The sequence below is a fragment of the Neolamprologus multifasciatus genome, unplaced genomic scaffold, assembly GCF_963576455.1.
Source record: "Neolamprologus multifasciatus unplaced genomic scaffold, fNeoMul1.2 scaffold_27, whole genome shotgun sequence".
In the NCBI taxonomy this organism is placed as follows: Eukaryota; Metazoa; Chordata; class Actinopteri; order Cichliformes; family Cichlidae; genus Neolamprologus; species Neolamprologus multifasciatus.
In genome coordinates this window covers 50,315-75,148 of record NW_028181990.1, presented here as the reverse complement: position 1 = coordinate 75,148, position 24,834 = coordinate 50,315, and the positions used below count along the sequence as shown (strand labels likewise).

Genomic DNA, 24,834 nt, shown 5'->3' with positions numbered 1-24,834 from the left:
CGTCCGCTTCCATGTTGCGGGCGATCAGGAGACATTGAATGGAAGGAATGAAACGAGGCGTGAGGAGTCTTTTCCTGATGCTGTAATAATGTTCAGCGTAAAAGTCATCCTCCAAGACTCGCAGACACTCATGTTGTCTCTGGCTGGGGTGATTGGTCTTGCACCCGTTGCATGCGTCGGTGCGGTACTCGTTGATCACTAGGTCGAGTAGGTGATACACCGCAGTTTACACGGTATCGACGAATAAAGAAGACGCCCAACCGTCAAGCTCGGCGTCTTGCCGCTTGCCCGCCACTGCCGCATCACACTCCGCGTCGGACAGTATCTCCCCCTCTTCCGAGGAACTGTCAGCTTGCCGTCCGAGGAACGGTCCTCCTCGTCGCGACGCAGGGGTGCAGAGTCCATCTTTTTCTTTTATTATAGACAGTTTTGACAAAAAAAAGTTTCAGAACGAATGAGACAATCGCCTTCTTTTGAAAATACTAGAAAGTAGTGATGGGTCGGTCGTGAACGAAATGGCTCTTAGAGCCGGGTCTTTGACGTGAACGACACGAGCCGTGGGTTTGTTTGTTTTTTTCTTTTTCTCACCCTCTCTATCGCACTTTTTTCCCGCTTCACTCAGCATGCAGCTTTGTGCTTTACGCTGGGAAGAGGGGGGAGGGGCGGTAGTTACACTTAGGGCTGGGTATCGTCACTGATTTCTAGAATCGATTCAATTCCAATTCACAAGGTCCTGAATCGATTCGATCCACGATTCGATTCAATTCGATTTGATTCGATCCAATCCAATCCGATTTTGAATCAGTCTGAAATATTATTATATGAACCATAATATATATAAAATTATGATAATTCACCTTGTATATGTACTGTCAAAAGAACCCTCTAAGCCTTGTGAATGAATTATATAAATTTCAAAATTAAGAACAGATACTAAAGCAGTTACAATAATGTAATTTTTAATTAACATTAGTATATATTTATTTTCATACATAAATTTCAAGTGGATCAGGGATGCAGTGCAAATAGAACATATCTTTTGTAAACATCAGTAAAACCTCAGAGAAATAGTTTTGCTGTTAGTGTCTCACACAGCTTTTCTGAAATCCACTATTGTGTTTTGGAGACACACAGGATAACACAGCATGTACAAGTGAACTGACAGAAACTGACCGATCAGAAAATGAAAAACTGCCTTTTAAAATACTTCAAAAAATGAAAAAATACTGAACAGTATTGTAAAACCTCTGTGAAACTCATGCAATTTAACCTCATTTATAACTACTCTCTCACTTCTTTGAGACTGTAAGGTTTTTCTGCAAGAAGAGAAGCTGGTCTACATGTTGTGGAGTCAGGCATCTCCTTTGTGCAGTAACAATGTCACCAGCAGTTGAAAACACTCTTTCAGAAGGAACACTGGTCCCAGGTATGGAAAGATACTGCTTTGCTTGTAGAGCCAAAAGAGGATACTCCCTTTCATGGTCCCTCCACCAGATCAAAGGATCCTCAGAAAGTGCAACAGGCTCAACGTCCCTGTATCGATTCACTTCTTCCTTTGCCTTCTGAGTTGGTGTTTTCTGTGGTGCTGTGGTTTTTGTTGAGTAGGCTGGCCCAAGGAGAAAAATTAATGCAGAGTCCTTTGACCTCTTAATTGGAGGGGCATAATCCACTTCATCAACACCACCAAGAGAGATGTCAGGGACAGTTTCCTCAGATGTGTCACCATCAGACTGTCGCTGTAGAAAAATGAAAACTTAATTAATAAAGAAATTACTATTTATATTCTAACTCGAGTAGTGCAAAAAAACCAATAATTTTTTGTTTTTCTTTCTGTAACTCACATTAGCTGTGTCCACGTTCTCCAAACCTGCTGCTTCCAACACCAACTGAGAGAATGTGTTGTTACAGGTCTCTTTGGACAAGAATGGCAGGGCCTTAAAGCGAGGATCTAATGCTGATGCAATGTACAGCTTGTCCTTTAGGGCTACATATCTTGAAAAGAGATTTTGCACATTTAACTCAGTTTATTATGTTGGATATTCATGTGCATGGTTACATACACTCATGCAAGATCAGAAACATTAATATACAACTTTGTTTCCATAATTTATATATAAACATCTATAGATAGATAGATATAAAATCAAAAGGCCTGTTACTCGACAAGAGGGCATAACTAACATTTTTATATTTTTTTCACTATAGTAAGAATTTTCATGTAATACATGCATCCATACAGTTACACTCATTCACTGCATATACACACAATTCATAAACATACCTTGACTTCAGGTTGTCGTATACAGCAGTCTTGAGGTCTTTAATCAGTGAGGAGTCGTGAGAGACACTGATCATCTTCTCCAGCAGCTGTGCATGCAAAGGTGCAATGATGGAAAGGGTCGGGGACTTTTCTTCAGACATAACCAGTGTGGCTGCTTTCAGCGGCTTCAAAGCTTTCACTATATCTTCTCCATCAGTTATGTCAGCCTCTGTAAGACTACAGAGATTACTGTCACTTCTCCTCACTTCAGGTGAGAGTAGAGCTGCAGAGATTGCTGGTTGTTGCTCCAGGAAGCGTTCCAGCATCTCCAACGTGCTGTTCCATCTGGTCACCCCATCAGTCACCAGCTTATGGGAAGGTAGATTCAGTATCTTTTGCTTCTCTTTAAGCTTGCGACTTGCAACAGTGCTGCGATGAAAAAAGGATGCTATGCGTCTCACTCGGCCAAGCAGCTGAGCAACAGCTGGAACTTTCAGTCCTGCTTGTGAAGCTAAATTGAGCGTGTGGGCAAAACAACCAATGTGCAACCAGCCCGTTATTTCCACAGCTCTCACCATATTTGCAGCATTGTCAGTTACGATGACTGGATTTTTGTTTGTAAGCTCCCATTCTTCGATTGCTTTGAACATAATTTCAGATAAATTAACTGCTGTGTGGCTTGCTTCAGTGGTTCTTGTCTGTAAGACATTAGACACGAATTTCCACTCCTGGTCAATATGGTGTGAGGTGATAGTCAGGTAGTTATCTGTTGCTCTGGATGTCCAGCTGTCACAGGTTATAGCGACTCTCTCTGCTGACTTGAGTGAGGCTGTAACATCGTGTTTCACTTTTTCATACATGTTTGGGATTACCACTTCACTCAAATGTTTGCGTGTTGGTAAAACATAGCGTGGTTCTAGCGTACTAATGAGGTTTTGGAAGCCATCATTTTCAACAACGCTGTACGGACGTACAGTGGGGCAAAAAAGTATTTAGTCAGCCACCGATTGTGCAAGTTCCCCCACTTAAAATGATGACAGAGGTCAGTAATTTGCACCAGAGGTACACTTCAACTGTGAGAGACAGAATGTGAAAAAAAAATCCATGAATTCACATGGTAGGATTTGTAAAGAATTTATTCGTAAATCAGGGTGGAAAATAAGTATTTGGTCAATAACAAAAATACAACTCAATACTTTGTAACATAACCTTTGTTGGCAATAACAGAGGTCAAACGTTTACTATAGGTCTTTACCAGGTTTGCACACACAGTAGCTGGTATTTTGGCCCATTCCTCCATGCAGATCTTCTCAAGAGCAGTGATGTTTGGGGGCTGTCGCCGAGCAACACGGACTTTCAACTCCCGCCACAGATTTTCTATGGGGTTGAGGTCTGGAGACTGGCTAGGCCACTCCAGGACTTTCAAATGCTTCTTACGGAGCCACTCCTTTGTTGCCCGGGCGGTGTGATTTGGATCATTGTCATGTTGGAAGACCCAGCCTCGTTTCATCTTCAAAGTTGTCACTGATGGAAGGAGGTTTTGGCTCAAAATCTCACGATACTTGGCCCCATTCATTCTGTCCTTAACACGGATCAGTCGTCCTGTCCCCTTGGCAGAAAAACAGCCCCATAGCATGATGTTTCCACCCCCATGCTTCACAGTAGGTATGGTGTTCTTGGGATGCAACTCAGTATTCTTCTTCCTCCAAACACGACGAGTTGAGTTTATACCAAAAAGTTCTACTTTGGTTTCATCTGACCACATGACATTCTCCCAATCCTCTGCTGTATCATCCATGTGCTCTCTGGCAAACTTCAGACGGGCCTGGACATGCACTGGCTTCAGCAGCGGAACACGTCTGGCACTGCGGGATTTGATTCCCTGCCGTTGTAGTGTGTTACTGATGGTGACCTTTGTTACTTTGGTCCCAGCTCTCTGCAGGTCATTCACCAGGTCCCCCCGTGTGGTTCTGGGATCTTTGCTCACCGTTCTCATGATCATTTTGACCCCACGGGATGAGATCTTGCGTGGAGCCCCAGATCGAGGGAGATTATCAGTGGTCTTGTATGTCTTCCATTTTCTGATGATTGCTCCCACAGTTGATTTTTTCACACCAAGCTGCTTGCCTATTGTAGATTCACTCTTCCCAGTCTGGTGCAGGTCTACAATTCTTTTCCTGGTGTCCTTCGAAAGCTCTTTGGTCTTGGCCATGGCGGAGTTTGGAGTCTGACTGGTTGAGGCTGTGGACAGGTGTCTTTTATACAGATGATGAGGTCAAACAGGTGCCATTCATACAGGTAACGAGTGGGGGACAGAAAAGCTTCTTACAGAAGACGTTACAGGTCTGTGAGAGCCAGGGATTTTCCTTGTTTGAGGTGACTAAATACTTATTTTCCACCCTGATTTACAAATAAATTCTTTACAAATCCTACCATGTGAATTCATGGATTTTTTTTTCACATTCTGTCTCTCACAGTTGAAGTGTACCTCTGGTGCAAATTACTGACCTCTGTCATCATTTTAAGTGGGGGAACTTGCACAATCGGTGGCTGACTAAATACTTTTTTGCCCCACTGTATATCTTTACATATGAAAGTTGCGACAGACTGGGTTATTTTTTGGGTACGTGGAGAAGTGGATGCCAACTTCACTGCAAATGCCTTTTCGAGTGAGCGTTGCTTGGTGTCGGCCGTTTTTGCTAGCGGGATATCTGGATGATGCCTCGTTAAATGATTTCTGAGATTTGTGGTATTTCCACAGTGCTTTACCTCCATTTTGCAAATCTTACATACGGCTTTGCTTTTGTCCGGCTCTTCACTGTCTTCACAGTTCTTAAATCCAAAGTGTTGCCAGACATCTGCCTTTAGGCTCGGTGGCACATTCCCAGGAGTAGCCATGATGGTTCATGCGTCCAGGTCACTTAACTCTCGCGTGACTTCCTCATGTTAACCGCTTGCAAGTTTCATACGCGGCAAACTACATATGTATATTAAAAAAAAATCGATTTCAGGATTTAATGAATCGATATCGTTTTATTCCAGTTAGAATCGATTTTAATCGATGAATCGATTTTTTAAACCCACCCCTAGTTACACTCAGTAGCACAGGAACAGAGCAGGAGGGAGAGAGAGAGAAAGAGAGCCAGGGACAACAACGTCACATTAGAAAGGTATAGTAATCATCCACAACTAGTGATGTGCGATACCACTGATTTCCTTTCCGATCCGATACCAAGTAATATTCAGGGTGGTATCGACGATACTGATCCGATACCAATACTTTGTACAAAAACGTATTTTATTTATTGTATCTCAAATTATAGCGTAATATCAGATTACTTGTTCTCATCACTTAATAATGCAGAGTTAATCATATAGAAATAGAAATAAAAAAACTGAAGTTATGCGCTATTTGAACACGTTGCCTGCCTGCAGCACTAAAGGACTCTGTGAGAGACGTCAGTCTCGCCCTAGCAGCACCTGTCCCTCTCCTCCTCTTCAGTTTGCCTCAATATAAGCTTGTCATATTCTGTGATATGATTTACTCTGAGGTGTATGACAAGGTTAGTGATGTTGCCACAACCATACATGCCAACCCTCCCGATTTTTCCGGGAGAATCCCGAATTTTAATATATTTTCATAACCAATTTTAACATATTTTCAGGTGAGAATGTAGCTGTGTAAACTTCAAATATCGGAGCCGACCGACACATTGTTTTCAAACCCCCTTTCGTTACTCGGGTTAAATATGATATATAAGTCACTTTGATAACTTAAAAATGTTGTTGTTTGGCTTTTCCAGTTTTTTATTTGTTCGTGAGGAAATCGGTTTGGCTGAGATTAAAGTTATTAGATTAAATTAAATTAAATTAAACTTTATTAATCCCTTGGGTGGGTTCCTCTGGGGTTTTCACACAGCTGAATAAACGTCAAACAGAAAACTGATTAAACAGAAGTGTGAGACGGTAGAGAGTTCCCGCCAGCGCCAGGTTATATTTTAGATAGCAAGGAACAGACGGCAGCGTTTCACTCCACCGAGGGAGCTCGTGACGTACTACCTGGCTTTCCGGGTCATCAGGTGGAAGCAGCCTCTGAATTTGGACAACCCCGCTGTTTCCAGGCCAGCCAATAATAACGGTGACATTTAACGTATTTTATCCAATAAATAAACACTGTAAAATGAATTTATCCCCCCCCCCAACAGCTTTTTTGAATGTCTCCCTAGTATGTCCACAACACCTCACTTTTTTGCCACATGTATCGCAAACCACGTCTCAGCTGTTTGTGGAGGTAAAATAAGTCCACATATGACTCCAATTACGCTCAGCCATTGTTGTGAGTGCGCACGCCAGCGGCTGCGAGACATTTATACAGCCGTAATTTCGCAAATGACTATGAAAGGCGGAAGAGGAAGTAGTTCCTTTGAATGTAGACAATCTGAATGATATAGTTTCTTTCCACTATGTTCCTGTTAATGATAAACTACAAATTTACCCTAAATTACTAAAATATCGATATTTTATTGTGAGAATCGATTCTAGAACATAAATGACTAGTATCGGAGGAATCGATATTTCAGAATCGATCCGCACACCAATATCCACAACTATTTTCTGTTGCAGATGATAAAGGATTCAGAAAGTTTACTCATGCAGGTCCATATGACAGATAATATGCATCTTCTTTTTGTTTTCATATTATAATTTATATTTAATTGTGTTGTGGCTTGCAGTATTTTGTGTTGTTTCCCTTTAAATTTGTAAAAGGAAAAAGCTGAAAATTTAAATAGTTAAAAGTTAAAATGTGAATAGTTGATTTTTGTATTATATGATTTATTTATTACATTTTATGTGGAGTGAATAAATAAAAGTATATTGAGGGTGGCCCCTAGAGACAAAGCACATACAAACTTCAAATCACGTACGAACCCTGAAGCACGTACAAACCCTGAAACACGTACAAACTCCAAAACACATAAAAACACGTACAAACTCCAAAACACGTAAAAACTCAGAAGCACATAAAAACTCAAAACACGTACAAAAGACAACAGACGTGCTCCAGGATGCTAGGGGCAGTGTTGAACTTTTGTTACCTAGTGGCTACACAAGCTAGCAAGTACCAACGACCGGATTTGGTGTGTGGTAATAACAGGTAAATGAACTTTTTTTATTATTATTATTTGAACATATATGAATGCTTGTGTATAAATACACAAACAATACACACATGCTTTCAATTGTGTAATTTAAGTGATCTAATAGCTCTGCTTTGGAAGTTCAGTTCATGCTAGAAATGTGTTTTGGAGTTTGTACGTGTTTTGTCTCTAGGGGCCACCACATATATTTATATATAAACATATATAAATAAAACCACTTTTTTTACGAGCCCGAAGAATTTATACCACTCCTTCAATTCGATCCTCTCCTCTTCTTCCCTTTTTCTTTGTTCTTCCTCCTTTCTCCTTATACATCTCGTTGGTGTAGTGGTTTCCTCTATTAAAATCCACCATTTCACCCAGAAGACTTTCGACTTGGTTTCTGCTTTGCTTCCGATCGTTGATGAGCGAACAGTACCTTCCTCCGCACTGGTTTATCAGTCGTTGTAGATGTTTACTTTCTTTCACGTAGTCTTTCACTGACTTGCTGTCCCGCAGCAGGTCCTCATGCGTAAACAGAACTATGACGTAGGTGGAGGCATCTTCACCAAAGTTGTCTCAAATCCACTTCACAGCATCACGTTCCTCTTGCATGAACCTCGACTTGAGGCTCACCGCTAAAAGGAAAGCGTGCAGTCCGGGAGCCGACAGTTCGACGCACTCCTCGATTTTCGTTTTCACCTCGTCTCACGTTTTGGTCGTGTCAAACAGCCCCGGAGTGTGGATCACAGCGATTTTTCTTCCGTCTTCGCCCTCTGCCTCTTTTCTGAGACAGCCGTCGGTGACAGACTCGGGCAAAACGTCCTCTTTGAAAGTGTTCGCATCCCCCAGGATGGTGTTTCTGGACGCACTCTTTCCCGATCCTGTTTTACCGACCAGAAGGAGTCTCAGTTCTTCATGGGTCGCAGAGCCTGCGTGGTTGGGGAAATGACAGTAACATTTGAATCATTCTAGAAAAAAAAAAGCACTACGTTACACTAGGTTATTCTTTTGTTATCTTTGTATCAATGTTGACAGTGAACAGTTTGTCCACATAACGCGAGTACCACAAGCAGCACACATCCCTGGAACCGGCCTTTGGTCGCCAACACTTTCAGTAAGCTAATAAAAGAAGAAAGAAAAAAGAAGTGAAATTAAAGGACATTCAAGGAAAATCTTTCAGATCAGATTAGCCAGTTAAACCACACTGAAAATACACGTTGAATAAACCATTGCCCTAAACTGGTTGGTTGTCCCATGTGTTTCCCCCGTAGCTGCTCCGGGCGCACAAACAATGAACCCTGGTTTCGCGACGCAGGGGTAGCAACAACCTCCTTCTCCTCCTCACTGCCTCCTGTGTGTATGTGTGTGTGTGTGTGTAGGAGGTACTGGGGTCCTCACAGACGGTGGTGTTCGCGTAACCCACCCTCCGCAGAGCTAAGCGAACGCTAGCTATGCTGAAGATGATGATGATGATGGTGGTAATGTGAAGTTGAGAGTTGTTTCCTCCGGTTGCTCGGGGTCCCTCCAGACCCAGTGTTTGCCATCGTAACTTACGAATGTGCATTGGGGTTGCGAAATACCCCATTGCGATTACTAAGGGGTCACAGTGTACCCACAGAGTAGAGAGCACCCCTGTCCTCGCGAAGGCCGGTTTACACGTAACCCGGGGCCCACCCGGCTAAGCGCTTGCCTGCGAGGAGTAGGAGAACGGAACAGAAGGAGGTAGGAGGACTAGGAGGCAGGGAGAGTCCGAGGTCCTCACTTAGGCCGGTTTACGCGAACACTGCCAAGAAGGAGATGATCATGATCATGATCATGATCATGATGGTGATGATTTGAAGTTGAGAGTTGTTTCCTCCAGCGGTTTGGGGTCCCTCCAGACCCCAGTGTTTGCCATCGTAACATACAAATGTGGATCTGGGTAGCGAAATACCCCATCGCGATTACTGAGGGGTCACAGAGTACCCATGGAGCACGGAGGGTCCGAGGTCCTTGCGGAGGCCAGTTTAAGCATAACCCGGGGCCCGTCTGGCTAAGCGCTCGCCTGCGAGGAGCAGGAGAACGGAGCAGGAGGAAGGAGGACTAGGAGGCAGGGAGAGTCCGAGGTCCTCACTTTACGCGAACACTGCTGAGAAGGAGACGATGATGATGATGGTGTGAATTTGAGAGTTGTTGCCGTGGCGCTTGGAGGTCCCTCCAGACCCCTAGGTTTGCCATCGTAACTTACGTGATCGATGGAGGGTTACAGCCGTTTAGGTGCCTTTGTCCGACGCTGTGACGAGACCCGCTATAGCCGGGGGTCCGCCTGACCCCCCCCTTTTTGTCCAGGCCGCACAAGGGTTAAAGTGAAACAACACAAAACACTGAAAACCACAACACAATTAAATATAAATTAAAATATGCGAAACAAAAAGAAGATGCACATTCTCTGTCATATAGGCCTGCATGAATAAACTTTGTGAATCCTTTATCATCCACAACTGAAAATAGTTGTGCTGTACTGTGCTACTGCGAGTGTAACTACCGCCCCTCCCCCCTCTGCTCAGCACAAGCACAAGGCTCACGTGCGGAGTGAAGCTCAAAGAGCTGTTTCATTCTCGACAGACACATCACTAATTTCTGAGCATCTCTGAAACTTAGACATTTTACATCTCATTTACTCAGTCCCTCCATAAACTAATTTTAAAAAAATATTTATATCTCATTTTATGTTTGAGCAGTAATGTGTCATATGGAGCAACCAGTTACTAGTTTCTGTGCTCATTCGTTTAAGCAAAAACTAGTGGTGAAGTCAAGATCTTGTGCTCCAGTGTATTAAATCCATGTGCAATATTCTATCGAGAAGATACATATCCTAAAGTTAATGTCTTCTACTTGGGTAAATTTGATTTATGAAGTGTATTGTTTACTGTAACTGTAAAACATATGTGTATATGTAAAACATATAACATAAAAGTTGATTCTGTTCACCTGGACGTAGTGTTTTCAGTAGGAGAAACGTTTCGTCACTCATCCAGTCTCAGCTGACTGTAAGTTTCCCCAATCTTATAAACAGTACATTTGCATAATGACTAAAACCAGCCCACTGAAAGAACAATGGGCTGGGAGGTCAGTTTCTTCATCATGATTATGCAAATTCTCACGACCATTGATCAACAACCACTGATAAGACCACTGGTCAATGACCATGAGTACCATTCGCAGAGAGTTGGGGAATGGCTGCAATCACAGCATTGTAAGATGGCAAAAGTCAGCAAGGTCAAGTCAAGGAGGCCATTTACGTGAAAAGGGAAAGACCATCTCTGAATCGAGGAGGGGGCCTAAGGGTACATCTTTTGCCAGCAAAGTGAAATGTCTGAAATTCCATTGTTATAATGGAAGACTATTAGTTATTTATAAAATAATATGACAATTAGTTAAGCTGTGTGTGTGTGTGTGTTTTTTGTTTTGTTTTTTAAAGGAGGAAACATGAGGCCTGATACTTCGTCAAGTTTAACTAGTTCTACAGCATTACATTTGTCGTTGGTGGTGAACAATGTTAATGGCTTATGATTGGTTGTATGAAAAAAACAGAAAGTACAAATAGAGAGGGAAAAAAGCTGTCAGCACTGTTCTTTAACCGTTCCCCTGAAACAGCAACGTTATAGATATCACCTGAAGTGCTAGAGTAAGTAACACTTTTATTTATTTTTAGTCCACTGTATCTTTATAAATATTAGGAACTTTAACTTCTAGACAGGGGTCTGAAGATGAAATACTAGTTATCATTAGTATTTTGAGAAAACAATCATTAAAGATGTTTTTTTTTTCAAAGGTTATTTCTGGAATACCTAAAATGAATAGTATATGTGTAACTATAGAAAACGTTGAAAGGGTTGTAAGGCAAATGGTTCATAATGAATGCAAAATCTGAAATCCATGTGAACATGAAATAAGCCAGCAAACAGACTTCTTCATCTCGACCAATTTATTTAGAAACTGACTTATTTAGACTTTACTTTCTGAACTCTGATTACTTGAAGAGTACATTTAGGTAAACTTAGTCATGTTATTCTGTGATTTAACATGATGGGTGTATAGTTTCTTAAAGATTTGCAATCAATTTACATTTCATAAAGAATACTTTTTCAGGTAAATAAATTGTCTTTTTCCTTAAGGAAGTAGTGGACTCTCTTTCACACTGAAATTACTCTTTCAAAGAAATGGCAGAAAAACCGGAAGATGTAAGTACTGAACAGAAAATTCTGTAAGGAAGTAAATGTGCTTTGTTGTTCTTGAAAATTCATCCAGAGGTGATGCATGCATTTATTAACTGACTGAAAAAAAGGTAAAGTAGTGGCCCACTAAAGGTTATACCATTTTAATATACTTGCTGTCAGATTTTAGCAGTTTAACAAAATTTTAATTTTGTGCATATCAGCTATTCAAAGATAGCACTAACATTTGCTAAAAATGTTTTAATTAGCCTACTATGCCAGTTTGATAAACTGCATGTGTCATTGATACACATGCAAGAAAACAATTATTTTTAGTTATTAATGTACAAGAATTTATTTATGTAATTATTTTTGTTTTTATTTGTGTTCTCTAGAACGATTTTAAGCGGTACACATACAAAGGCAAAATGAACCCATACCAGAAACTACTAGCAAGAAAGGAACAACGCAGGAGCAGTCCAGAAACGCTCTTTATAAGTCAAAGAAAAGGTCGAGATGATAAACTACAGTTTTATACAGATAACTTTAAAAAATGGTTTGAGGCAATGAAGAATGACAAGAAACCTGTCAAGACAATTACTTACAAATTTGAAACAGAAAACATGGGCACAGTTATGTTATATGACGATGGAGAATGTGTAGTGCATGGCACAGATGAAGAAAGGTATAAGTTTCGAGATTTTTTTACAGGACACAATTTGCAGTAGCCTTACCACCCAAATATCCCCCCCCCCCCCCCCCCCCCCCACACACACACACGCACGCATGCACGCATGCACGCAATGTGGATTGTAAGGACATCATTTTTATTTTTCTTTGTTTTTTGCTTGCTGTCAAAATTTTCTTACTGTTCTACTGTTGCATCCTTGAATTCTGTAGAAGGATGACTTGCAGCTTAATTCTATACCTCACATCGTCTGCATGCAACAGTCATCTCTTTTTGTATATATATCATTTTTGGATAAAAGAAAATACTGAAACCATATCTTTGTATTTGATTATCAATATGAGCCACTTTTTGTAAAAAAAAAAAAGAGTGCATTGTGATAAACTATACACACATCAAAAAAATTAGATGATATTGGGAGTAAAACTACAAATGTGTAAAAGTGGTTCAATATGAGCATAATTATATAAGAAGTAAGAAGAATACTTTATACTATAATTTTGAGGATAGTTGTATTTCTTTTGTTAATTTCTTTTTTAGGCTCACTTTGTTTTACATATTATATTTACATATTATATTATATGTAAAACTGGGTGTTTTTTGATCAGAGTGTTGGTATCTTGCAGAGTGTGAATCAGATTTTATTGTTGTTGTGAACTATACATGTTTTTCTGTTTCCTTAAATTGACAAGATGGTTTTGTGTGAATTTAAAGATTTGGTTCTCATGCTTTTTTCTAGTGAAATTTTGAGGATGAAAATTGTTTTTTTCTTGGATGGTTTCTGTTTGTTTCACCACAATTCAAAATAAATTATAGAAAATAAAAACCTACCATGCTCAAAAGTACTTCTCTGTTCTGTTTTTTTCACTGTAAAAAAAAAAGGGGGGGGGCTTGCTCATAGGGAATTATTCAAATTGTTAGGATTCTTTCTCTGATGTCATAGGATATTTACCTTAATATTTAGCTTACAACTATAAAGTCCCCCAAAATTACATTATATAAACAAAACTGACTACCGAAAATATAAAATACGATTTTATAAGTGAAAGTAAAACATGTTTATATCAAAATATTGTTTTAAAAGATCTAAGCAGGTGTAAAATGTGCTTTAACAAGCTACTGTGTTTTTTATTTATTTATTAATTTTAGATTCTCACAGGGCAGCCACTACAAACATATGATTTATAAAATAAGATGCTGGACATTAAACAGAAAATACTGTTTAAATTGAGCTAAATTTTAAACATGCACAACAATAATATTAATCAATTTTAGTTTTTCTACAGAATAATTATTTTATTTTTGATACTTTGTTCTCAGTTTTACAATAATAAAGTTTTATGTACAATGGGGTGTTTTTATAGTTTATTGCTTCTTTTATAGCATCGTTCTTTTTGCTTCATCTTAAATTCAGCTTCACCCCAACCCCAAGCAGTGGGTAACAGATCAGAGTAAAGAAGAAGTTTCCAATTTAAATAATTTGACTTTTGCTTTATTGTATCCATTTCTTAGCATCTCTGAAACTTAGACATATTCTCATTTACTCAATCCCTATATAAATACATTTTTTAAAAATGATCTATATCTCATTTAATGTTTGAGCAGTAATGTGTCATATGGATCAACCAGTTACTAGTTTCTGTACAGCAAGTCTGAACTGGTTCTCTGTTTAAATGGTCTTTTTGGCTCAAAAGCAGTCATGAAAAGACTGGCCTAGCTGTTCAATGTCCAAATGTCTATCCCGCTTCCTATTCTGTGAGCTATACTATTATGATTTAATTTTGGCTTTTGTATGATGAGATTAGATTTAATTAATTTAGTTATACCCTTCGTGCCATTGACTGTAGAAAACATGGATGACGCGACCCCGCCTCCTACCATTGTGCAAAAATGAAGCCAAAATATCCCGCTTGTGGAGGCTGCCATCTTGCAAATTTGGAGCCAGAGTCTGCGCAGTAGTGACTTGAGGTGGAGCGACTGTGTAATGCTCCCGCCCACACACCCGCTGGACGTGACCGCAAACACGCCCCCTACACTTTTTACGTAGCCCGGCTGCTCGAGTTTTTTTGCTGGTTTACCGCGACTGACGACTCGTTTAATTAAGGTAAATACAACCATGTCACTGTTATAAAAAAAGACACACAGCTTATCATCTTATAGTTCTAAAATCACTCTGTTGTTAATTCGTTAGTTAGATTAGCCGCTAGCATACGCACTGTGTTGGAGGCTTGTTGCTAGCTAGTTAGCGATGCTACACACCTGCTACTCTAATAGTCTTCAACACTTGTTTGTTTTTTTTATCCATTTTTAGACAGCGATGAGATCAGCTGCACACTCCACAGAGGCCCAGAGTTACTGTTAATATCAAAAATATAATGCTGTCTTGTGAGATTTTAACATAAGACTGTGAGTGTAATGGATCTAAAACTGTTTAAATCTTCAGAGCCCTCTACAGCCTGGTAACACGGAGACTTTAAAAACATCAGCAGGTTTCAGTAGTGTAGTCTAATTTGTTATTTTCATTTAATAATAGATCATTATATCAACAGCTACATTCATCCTGGAGAGAAAAAAGTGAGGGAGACCATCAGGACCAAGCTGGGTTTCCTGGGTCCAGAGGTTTGGAGAAACTTCTTCCCTTTCTTTCATCACAGCTGTCCTGTGCCATAAGTTCTGTTGACCCGCTGTAAGAGGCATCATTTAAGAAACACCAGGAACACTGAAGCTCATGGCATTGATCAAGCAGGACTCATGATCTTCACCAGCAGCTCCCTCACAGGGAAATCTTCAGCACTCCTCCGTAGGCCCGCCCCAGGAGATGGATAAACCCAGCATTTCATCAACACTGTGATGAGACCTTTGGTTTGTGTAATGTTATAAATACTCAGATACTCCCCAGAGGCTCCGGACTTTTACATAAAGATATTATATTTAGTCCTGTAGAAAGTTATATATTTAAAAATATGTGATCCTCTCTGGTTACTCTGGTATGAATAACTCTGAATCACTTTATGGTAAATAACACACTATGTGTAAAAAACTGTGAAAGAATTCCAGATGACAAGATTGTTGTTCAACATACAAGTGACGACCTTTGACCTTCATCAGGTTTTATTTAATTGTGTTAGAGAAAATCTCATATGCTCTTCGTGCAGCTGAGTACATCAAGTGTTTAAAACGGAAGCTGTGCAGGTCTGAGATCAGCAGCTTTCTGAAACACCAAACTGAGGTCCTGTTAATGCTGATATATAGTGACACAGTTACATGAGTGTTTAAAACTTTTGTTTTTTTGTCTTTAACTTTATCAATAAAACAACTGAAGCTTTCACTACAGCACATGTGGTACTTTAACCTTTGTACTGTTTTCATCAGTTCATTTTGCAGTTAACATGTGAACATGTTGGATGATCTGTCTGCTGTCACTCGATGGGGCTGAGGTCTGAATCTGAGGGCAGCTCCTGTAATCACAAAGAGAACAGAACCATCAAACTCAGATATAAATTTTATCCCTCAATATTGAAACAAAGCTGATTCTTCTGTCCTCACACACTCAAGATCTGAAGTTCTTCTCTTACATTTTTTTTCAGTATTACAGTACACTACAGTACTTTAATCCATAGTTCCTGTTTATTGAGGAGTTACTAAAGTACAAGCTTTTTAAAAAATTGTTACTGTCTTTACAGATGTGGCAAGAGACTGAAAACATGCTGTTGTTTGCACATATTTAATATTCAGCTCTGCACAGGAGCTGAAGCAGAGTGCAGCCTGTTGCTTTTACAGTATAATACCTGTAATAAACAGTAATTAGTGACTGAGCAGCCTGGGGCGATTCGCTTGATTTCTTTAGTAAATTCATTCACCTGCACAGCTAAACGAACCCTGACAGCCGAGTGCTCATCTTAGCTAGCTAGGTCTCAGGAGCTAGCTAAGGACGGTAGTTACGGATTAGCTTACAAACACATTTAACTTACCGAAAAAGTGCAGCGGGGCCTCGGGTCCTTCTGTCGGTAGTCCAGTTTGCTGAAGAACACCTCAGGCTGTCAGGTTAAAACACTCGGTCGTGTTTTCGTAGCGTAAACGCTGGGCGTCCTCTCAGAGCCTACGCTTTATCTGCTATTCGCGAACAGAGATACGCAAGTTTCTCCATGACTGCAGCTGTCAGTCAAAGCTCTTATGATGACGTTTCACCCCAATTTAACATCACTGCGGTAGGAATTAGAATCAAACTTATGGGAAAGGAGACCCTTGAACATCAATCAGCGTGATGAGAACTATTGATAACAAAGGAAAGAATCTTTGGAAAAAAATTATCTAAGGAGAATTAATTTATTTTAGTCTGACCCCAGTCCCATCCGCTAACATGGAGGAGGCGGGGTTTATGACCTATACTGCAGCCAGACACCAGGGGGCGATAGAGACGTTTTGGCTTCGTTTTTGGGGAGCTGTCGCGTCGTCCATGTTTTCTACAGTCAATGCTTCGCGCCTGTCACACCTTTATTTCAAAACACTGAATTGTCCAAGCCTGCATAAATAATGTGGTTTATTGGTGAGGATAGCTTGAGGGTGCTCATTTAAATAAAAACTAGTGATGAAATCAAGATCTTATACTCCAGTGTATTCAATCCATGTGCAATATACTATTGAGAAGATACATATCCTAAACTTAATGTTTTCTATTAGGGTAAATTTGATTTATGAAGTGTATTGTTTACTGTAACTGTAAAACATATGCTCCTGCATGTTTGCCACAAGTGTTGCCTTGTGGTAATAGCTTAATATTTTAGGTAATTTAACTTAAATATAGCAACTGTGGTTGACTGCACCAACTGACTGGAGCCTTTCTGTGTGGAGTTTGCATGTTCTTCCTGCGCCTGTGTACGTTCACTCCAGATACTGCAACTTCCTCCCACTGTCCAAAAACACAAATGCTAGGTAATTACAGATATCGAATTGGCTGTAGGTTTGAATTACCTGTCTCTCTATGATAGCCATGTTATAGATCTACATGATGTTTCTTTCTTCTTTGTTAATTTACATATTTTTAACAAAATAGAACAGAAAACAACAACCCAAAACAAAAAACAGTCAGTTTTTTTGTCCTTATCAAAGGACAGAATAACTTTTTAAAAGAATAATGAAGCACCTCACTTCCTAATTTTATATGAAATGTAGTAAAGATTTTTCTTAAACATAAGTACTGGTGCATTAATATGTTCTCAAAGTGTTTCACCTGTGGCAGTTCATTGATTGTGTTCATCAACAGAAGTTATCTAACAACTCTGGTATGCTCACTAAACAAGAGCAAACATGTTTTAACGTTTTACATATTTCAAGGAAACAATTCAGCACCAGAAAGCTTAGCAACCCATTACACATTGTTCAGACTCGAATATACTCCTGCCCAGTTTCCTAGGCTCTATTATGCTGAAAGTTGTGCAACACCTAACAGTTGTTAATTAAAAATAACTGAAATATTTGCTGAATAGAGATCTGGACTTGGTTAGAAAAGACAATATCACATTCAAATGAGTTACTGTATTTCAAAATCCTCCCATGTGTCTTTGATCCAATTTTCCTGCAATTATATTTTAGAAGGAAGTCTGTACTTTTTTGATTCATAGTTAATCATGAAACCAGTGGCTTTTGGTTGTGTTTTTTTATTTGTTTTTTTGCTTCTGACTCCTTACAGCAGCCAAGGCTTCTCATCATATCTTTAAGATTCCTGAGTTGTTGATGAACTTGTGTGCTTCCTTTTTTCTGCTTATCCAGTTTCGGGTTTATTAAAGCCTTGATTTTAGAAGATGATATTTTTTTAGGTTAGATTTAAACATCCCTGATATCACGATTCTATTTCTATTTACTAATGCATTTTTTAATTTTTATTTTTTACTCAACTACTACATTGATGTACAGTAGCAGTTTGATCCTTGATTTTTAATTAAGCCATCTGCTGAAGAGGAAAACCAGTCTGGCCAGTAAACAATATGCATCGTGATACTGAAACTTACTGTAGTGTATTTACAGTAAACTGAAACTGGACTTTTCAGTTTTCCAACACAAGTACCTATCCGTGCATTTTATGAACTGCAAACACTGGAAAAGCAAATACATTTAAAAGAGCAGTTTTTTATGTGTCTTAAAATCTGGAGCTGTGTATAGTAAAAACATGGAAAAGTATTAAAGCCATTAATCTGTAAGTTGTGTGATGTCGCTAAAAATATTAAACTGGATCAAATTATACCCACCTGAAAGCATATGTAGAAGCTATGTGTTTGGTTTTTTTAATGTCTTCCATCTTGGGACCACCTTGAGCAAGGTTCGTACGGGTGCTTGAAATCCTTGACAATGCTTGAATTTTAATATTGTCTTTTCAAGGTTTGAAAAGTGCTTGAATTTCAGATGTGGTGCTTAAAAGTGTTTGAAAGTCTAGCTGTATTTCATTCACCACAAATAACTATCTGAATAGTTTTCTTATCAGATAGAGAAATAAAATGATTTGCAAAATGTAAAAGCAAAATTTCTCCGCCTGGGATGCCTTGCATCTCTGTCTGTTACAATATGTGACCCCGCCCCTTTCCCTAACAGTCAGGAATGAGTGCGCTAACACAGCGGTCCCCAACCCCCAGGCCACGGACCGGTACCGGGCCACGAGAGTTGAGACTCGGGTGTGAAATGTATGGTTTTCAGGGTTTTTAATCAGTTTTTAGCGTTATTTTGTTATCGTTTTTTTTGTTAACTCGGATTTCCTGGGTCTTTTCACGTGTGTTATGAATAAATCTTCTTTTTTTTCTGTACCGGTACTAGTTTTATTTTGTTGTATTTATCCGCGACACCTTAAAGGCCGGTCTGTGAAAATATTATCGGGCACAAACCGGTCCGTGGCGCAAAAAAGGTTGGTGACCGCTGCGCTAACATACCTGCAGTTGCTGTTATAATGAGTGTTTGATGGAAAACGACAATGGCGGGGTTTGCGCTCCTCAGTTGCATGATAGGTGAGTCCGATTAAATAATTTTCCAGTACGTGTACTTTACGCATGCCATTTTTTTTAAAATTATGATTATTATTTTGCTAGCTATCAAACTCGCTGGAGAAATGATTGAAATGGACTGAGTGTCATGCAATATAGCGTGGCTATTATACAGTTAGTTATGGCATGGAGATTTATGGAATATGCTGTGAACTAACACTACTTAGCAGTAGCAGTAATATGAGTTGCTTTACTCAAGTGAAAGCTTTAAACATTAGCCCGTTATATAACTAGCCAACTTAAGGCTTTCTGATTAAACCTCTGGGGTTGACGGACCCAGAGTCTCAGTTTCAACATGGGTCGAAAATGCAGACTTCAAACTATATACCAGTTTTTAAATTGTGTTGATAGGCCACATAAATGAGAGTTATGATTAAAAAAAAATGCATGCAATATTTTTTTCTGAACAAAACAGTTGTGTTTACAGTGGGAAGAAACAGTAAAACGTTGTTTTCTACGGACAGCGCTAGCAAACACTCTCTGCTTGGGAGTGAAAAAAAGAAAAAGCACTCCTTCCCTATTGGTGGAAAAATGTACCATCTCGACCAATCAAAAAATGACATGGCAACATGTGGCATTTGGTTGTTTAGGAAGAGGGAGAAGTTTTAGGAGTGACACCGGTGAGTGAGCGAAAGAAATGGTAAATGGCCTGTATTTGTATAGCGCTTTACTAGTCCCTAAGGACTCCAAAGCGCTTTACACATTCAGTCATCCACCCATTCACACACTGGTGATGGTAAGCTACATTGTAGCCACAGCCACCCTGGGGCGCACTGACAGAGGCGAGGCTGCCGGACACTGGCTCCATCGGGCCCTCTGACCACCACCAGTAGGCAACGGGACAAGGACGTCTCGCCCAAGGACACAACGACCGAGACTCCGTTCACTCCAGATACTGCAACTTCCTCCCACTGTCCAAAAACACAAATACTAGGTAATTACAGATATCGAATTGGCTGTAGGTTTGAATTACCTGTCTCTCTATGATAGCCATGTTATAGATCTACATGATGTTTCTTTCTTCTTTGTTAATTTACATATTTAAACAAAATAGAACAGAAAACAACAACCCAAAACAAACAACAGTCTGCAACAATTTACATTAAAAAAAAAAATCTTCACCAGAGAGAAAAAGGAAAAGCAAACCAGGTCACACAAAACAAAAATGCATGATTCACAGTGCTCACCTATTCTGAATCACATTTTTTCTAATGTTCAGGCTGACATTAACATGTGTTCCTGAACATAATGCTACTGAAAATGTGCAAATTTAATCTAAAACATTAATATAAATTAAATGTATTACACTGAAATGTGTTGAACAGCTTTTTTAAAAATGTAACCAGTGTTATTTATTTTTATGTATTTCCAGTTCTGGTTTAGAAATTCAGTTTTTTGTCCTTATCAAAGGACAGAATAACTTTTTAAAAGAATAATGAAGCACCTCACTTCCTAATTTTATATGAAATGTAGTAAAGATTTTTCTTAAACATAAGTACTGGTGCATTAATATGTTCTCAAAGTGTTTCACCTGTGGCAGTTCATTGATTGTGTTCATCAACAGAAGTTATCTAACAACTCTGCTATGCTCACTAAACAAGAGCAAACATGTTTTAACGTTTTACATATTTCAAGGAAACAATTCAGCACCAGAAAGCTTAGCAACCCATTACACATTGTTCAGACTCGAATATACTCCTGCCCAGTTTCCTAGGCTCTATTATGCTGAAAGTTGTGCAACACCTAACAGTTGTTAATTAAAAATAACTGAAATATTTGCTGAATAGAGATCTGGACTTGGTTAGAAAAGACAATATCACATTCAAATGAGTTACTGTATTTCAAAATCCTCCCATGTGTCTTTGATCCAATTTTCCTGCAATTATATTTTAGAAGGAAGTCTGTACTTTTTTGATTCATAGTTAATCATGAAACCAGTGGCTTTTGGTTGTGTTTTTTTATTTGTTTTTTTGCTTCTGACTCCTTACAGCAGCCAAGGCTTCTCATCATATCTTTAAGATTCCTGAGTTGTTGATGAACTTGTGTGCTTCCTTTTTTCTGCTTATCCAGTTTCGGGTTTATTAAAGCCTTGATTTTAGAAGATGATATTTTTTTAGGTTAGATTTAAACATCTCTGATATCACGATTCTATTTCTATTTACTAATGCATTTTTTAATTTTTATTTTTTACTCAACTACTACATTGATGTACAGTAGCAGTTTGATCCTTGATTTTTAATTAAGCCATCTGCTGAAGAGGAAAACCAGTCTGGCCAGTAAACAATATGCATCGTGATACTGAAACTTACTGTAGTGTATTTACAGTAAACTGAAACTGGACTTTTCAGTTTTCCAACACAAGTACCTATCCGTGCATTTTATGAACTGCAAACACTGGAAAAGCAAATACATTTAAAAGAGCAGTTTTTTATGTGTCTTAAAATCTGGAGCTGTGTATAGTAAAAACATGGAAAAGTATTAAAGCCATTAATCTGTAAGTTGTGTGATGTCGCTAAAAATATTAAACTGGATCAAATTATACCCACCTGAAAGCATATGTAGAAGCTATGTGTTTGGTTTTTTTAATGTCTTCCATCTTGGGACCACCTTGAGCAAGGTTCGTACGGGTGCTTGAAATCCTTGACAATGCTTGAATTTTAATATTGTCTTTTCAAGGTTTGAAAAGTGCTTGAATTTGATTGAAATGGACTGAGCAGTATAGAATGCAATATAGCGTGGCTATTATACAGTTAGTTATGGCATGGAGATTTATGGAATATGCTGTGAACTAACACTACTTAGTTTCCATACCTCCTTTCCCTTCAGGATGACCTAACTGATTAACCACCTTTTCAAATGTAAGTTCCATTCCACCACACATTTCAACCCTCAGCACTCTCCTTTGACTTACATACTTCCTGCAACTAATATGCACATGTTCAACCGTCTTTACATTACACCTATCGGTTGTTTCCCCATCCTAAAAAGAGTACAGGAGGGATATTAAAGCCCTTGTGTCAAACAAGTAATCTATGACCACCAATAAAAATATTTATTTATAGGAAGTAATAAAGGAAGTAATAAAATTTTAATGGTAGTCATAAAAATATGTTATTAATAAAATTATGATATTAATAAAATTATAATATGTCAGAACTCAATACTTGTCAGAACTCTTCAATTATCCCAAAAATTTGATCATGACAAATATAGAATTTTTATCATCAATAGCATTTTTCTAATTTAAAGCCAAAATGAGTTTACTTTTTTATAACCAAAAATGCCATCTGTTTATGGGCTTGTGTGTGTATGAGTGTGTTTGTGCACGCATGCACATGAGCGCGCTTGTGTGTGTGTGTGTGTGTGTGTGTGTGTGTGTGAAAATGTGTTAAACCATAGTAAGGTGCTTATGTCTGTGAAGGTTCTCAGTCATCCAGGTCATCGTAATCTAAGGAGCTTGGAAAGAAAAACGTCTGGACTTCTTTAAGTTGCATGAAGACGTTTCACCTCTAATCCGAGAAGCTTCTTCAGTTCTAGGGTCACATGGTGGAGAGTCCCAGATTTAAACCCTATGTTGTGCCATGTGCTTGTGAAGTGGCTGTTTGGTCTCTCCAGTGTTGAGGTCTGGACATTCCTTGCTACACTGTACAGCATACACTACATTGTTAAGTTTGTGTTTAGTTTTGTCTTTGGAATAAACCGGTTTTTTTCTGAGTGTGTTGCTGTGTCTGAAGTACACTGGGCTGTCGTGGGAGAAAAATTTTGAGTTTCTCTGATACACCGGCTACATAGGGGATGACAATGTTGTTACGTTTGTCTTTCTGAGCCTCCGTAGTTGGTGTCTGATCTTCTTTTCTGTGCATCTTTGCTGACTTGATAAAAGCCCAATTAGGATAGCCGCATGTTTTAAGTGCTTCCTTTACATGTGTGTTCCTTCTTTTTCCCTTCAGGCTTAGAGGGAACATTTTCTGCACAGTGGTGCAGGGTCCTGATTACTCCAAGTTTGTGTTCCAGAGGGTGGTGGGAGTCAAAGAGGAGGTACTGGTCCGTGTGTGTGGGCTTCCGGTAAAGCTCAATGTTGAGGTTTCCATGCTCTTCAATGTGCACAGCCCAGGAAAGGCAAACAAGTATCCTTTGTTTCTTCCCTGGTGAACTTGATGTTTTTATCCACAGCATTAATGTGTGCAGTGAAGGATTCCACTTCTTGTGTCTTGATTTTGACCCAGGTGTCGTCTACATATCTGTACCAGTGGCTGGGTACTCTTCCTTTGAAAGAGCCAAGAGCCTTCCTTTCCACTTCCTCCATGTAAAGTTTGGCTACAATAGGTGACACGGGGGAGCCCATGGCACAGCCATGTTTTTGTCTGTAGAAACTCTCGTTGTATTTGAAATATGTAGCGGTGGGGCAGAGGTCTAACAGTGTGCAAATCTGATCAGGGGTGAAGTTGGTTCTGTCTTCCAAGGAGCTGGGCGCACTATAGGTTATAAGCATTGAGAAAATACTGATGATTAGAGCGGTTTGTTGACTCCTTCTTGACCCGCGGTGTGTGTGTGTAAAACAAGACCGTTTGCCTCGGTAATGATCTTTTATAGTTTGTTTTTCTGTCTGTCCAGAGTCTTCTGCTAATGCTTCTCCATTGTACCTCATCCGAGGGTGTTTTAATAAAATTATTTATCGCCGATTTCTGAGTATGGGCACGGCGCTGTTTTCACTAAGGGTTATTTATTTTTTTACACATACGGAGTGGGCGGCCTGTAGGCTACAAGCAAGAAAGTTCTTTTCATTACAAGCGCTGGTGTAGCTTGCCCAGCTCTATAAAAATGCAATCTGTTGCTAGGCGGATAATCTTAAAGGTTTTTATTGCGTCTGTAATATGATTAATGTAAGAAAGTAAAATAAATCCGCTATTGAAAAAAGAAATAACTATTTACTGAGAAAATGGTTATCAAGATCATTGTCATAATATTTAAACAGAATTGAAACTACGGGTTTGTCTGTGGAAAACTGCCGCTCTGTCTCTCTATACAGCAATGACTCAACAGAAATCTGCTGTGTCACCCCCTTGAACTTTTCCTACCTCCACAGACCCCCTCCCTCTCTGATCCCCCCAGGAACCACCCCTCCTTTTTTTCCCACCGGATGCGATTAGTCACACATATGGAATCGATTAGACACTTCCGGAGTACTTCCGGTAGGGTCAAAAGGTCAAGGCTAGGGCCATCAATCAAAATTTGACACAAGGTGTCTACCTATTTTTTTTTTACCAGGTTTCCTCCAGAAGGTTTGCCAATTATCTATGAAGCCCACATCGTTTCTCGGACTCCACTCAGACAGCCAGCAATTTAAGGAGAACATGCGGCTAAACATGTCACTCCTGGTCTGATTGGGGAGGGAGCCAGAGAAAACTACATTGTTTTGGCAAAGTTACACACTGATTCAATATTGATTTTAGTGACCTCCAATTGGCGTAACGTGAATTATGATTTTACTGAATTTACGTTTACCCTTAGCCAGCAATTT

General features: G+C 39.3%; 1 protein-coding gene, 1 long non-coding RNA gene and 1 pseudogene across 2 annotated transcripts; 1 reads left to right on the top strand and 2 right to left on the bottom strand.

Annotated features, from left to right (window-relative positions):
• Nucleotides 1–671: 671 nt before the first annotated feature.
• LOC146490310 (E3 SUMO-protein ligase ZBED1-like) lies at nucleotides 672–3,227 on the bottom strand. The gene is made up of 3 exons (XM_085153337.1): nucleotides 2,282–3,227; nucleotides 1,842–1,992; nucleotides 672–1,736 (listed from the first exon to the last, which is right to left on the bottom strand). Exons 1-3 carry the CDS (start codon nucleotides 3,118–3,120, stop codon nucleotides 1,290–1,292), a joined length of 1,437 nt encoding a protein of 478 aa, XP_085009463.1. The 5' UTR covers nucleotides 3,121–3,227; the 3' UTR covers nucleotides 672–1,289.
• A 3,758-nt stretch (nucleotides 3,228–6,985) lies between these two features.
• On the bottom strand, nucleotides 6,986–8,986 carry LOC146490309 (GTPase IMAP family member 9-like; annotated as a pseudogene).
• Nucleotides 8,987–10,389: 1,403 nt separating this feature from the next.
• On the top strand, nucleotides 10,390–13,110 carry LOC146490308 (uncharacterized). The gene is made up of 3 exons (XR_014872829.1): nucleotides 10,390–11,068; nucleotides 11,559–11,624; nucleotides 11,993–13,110. It is a non-coding gene; the product is annotated as an uncharacterized LOC146490308 (long non-coding RNA).
• The last annotated feature ends 11,724 nt before the right edge of the window (nucleotides 13,111–24,834 follow it).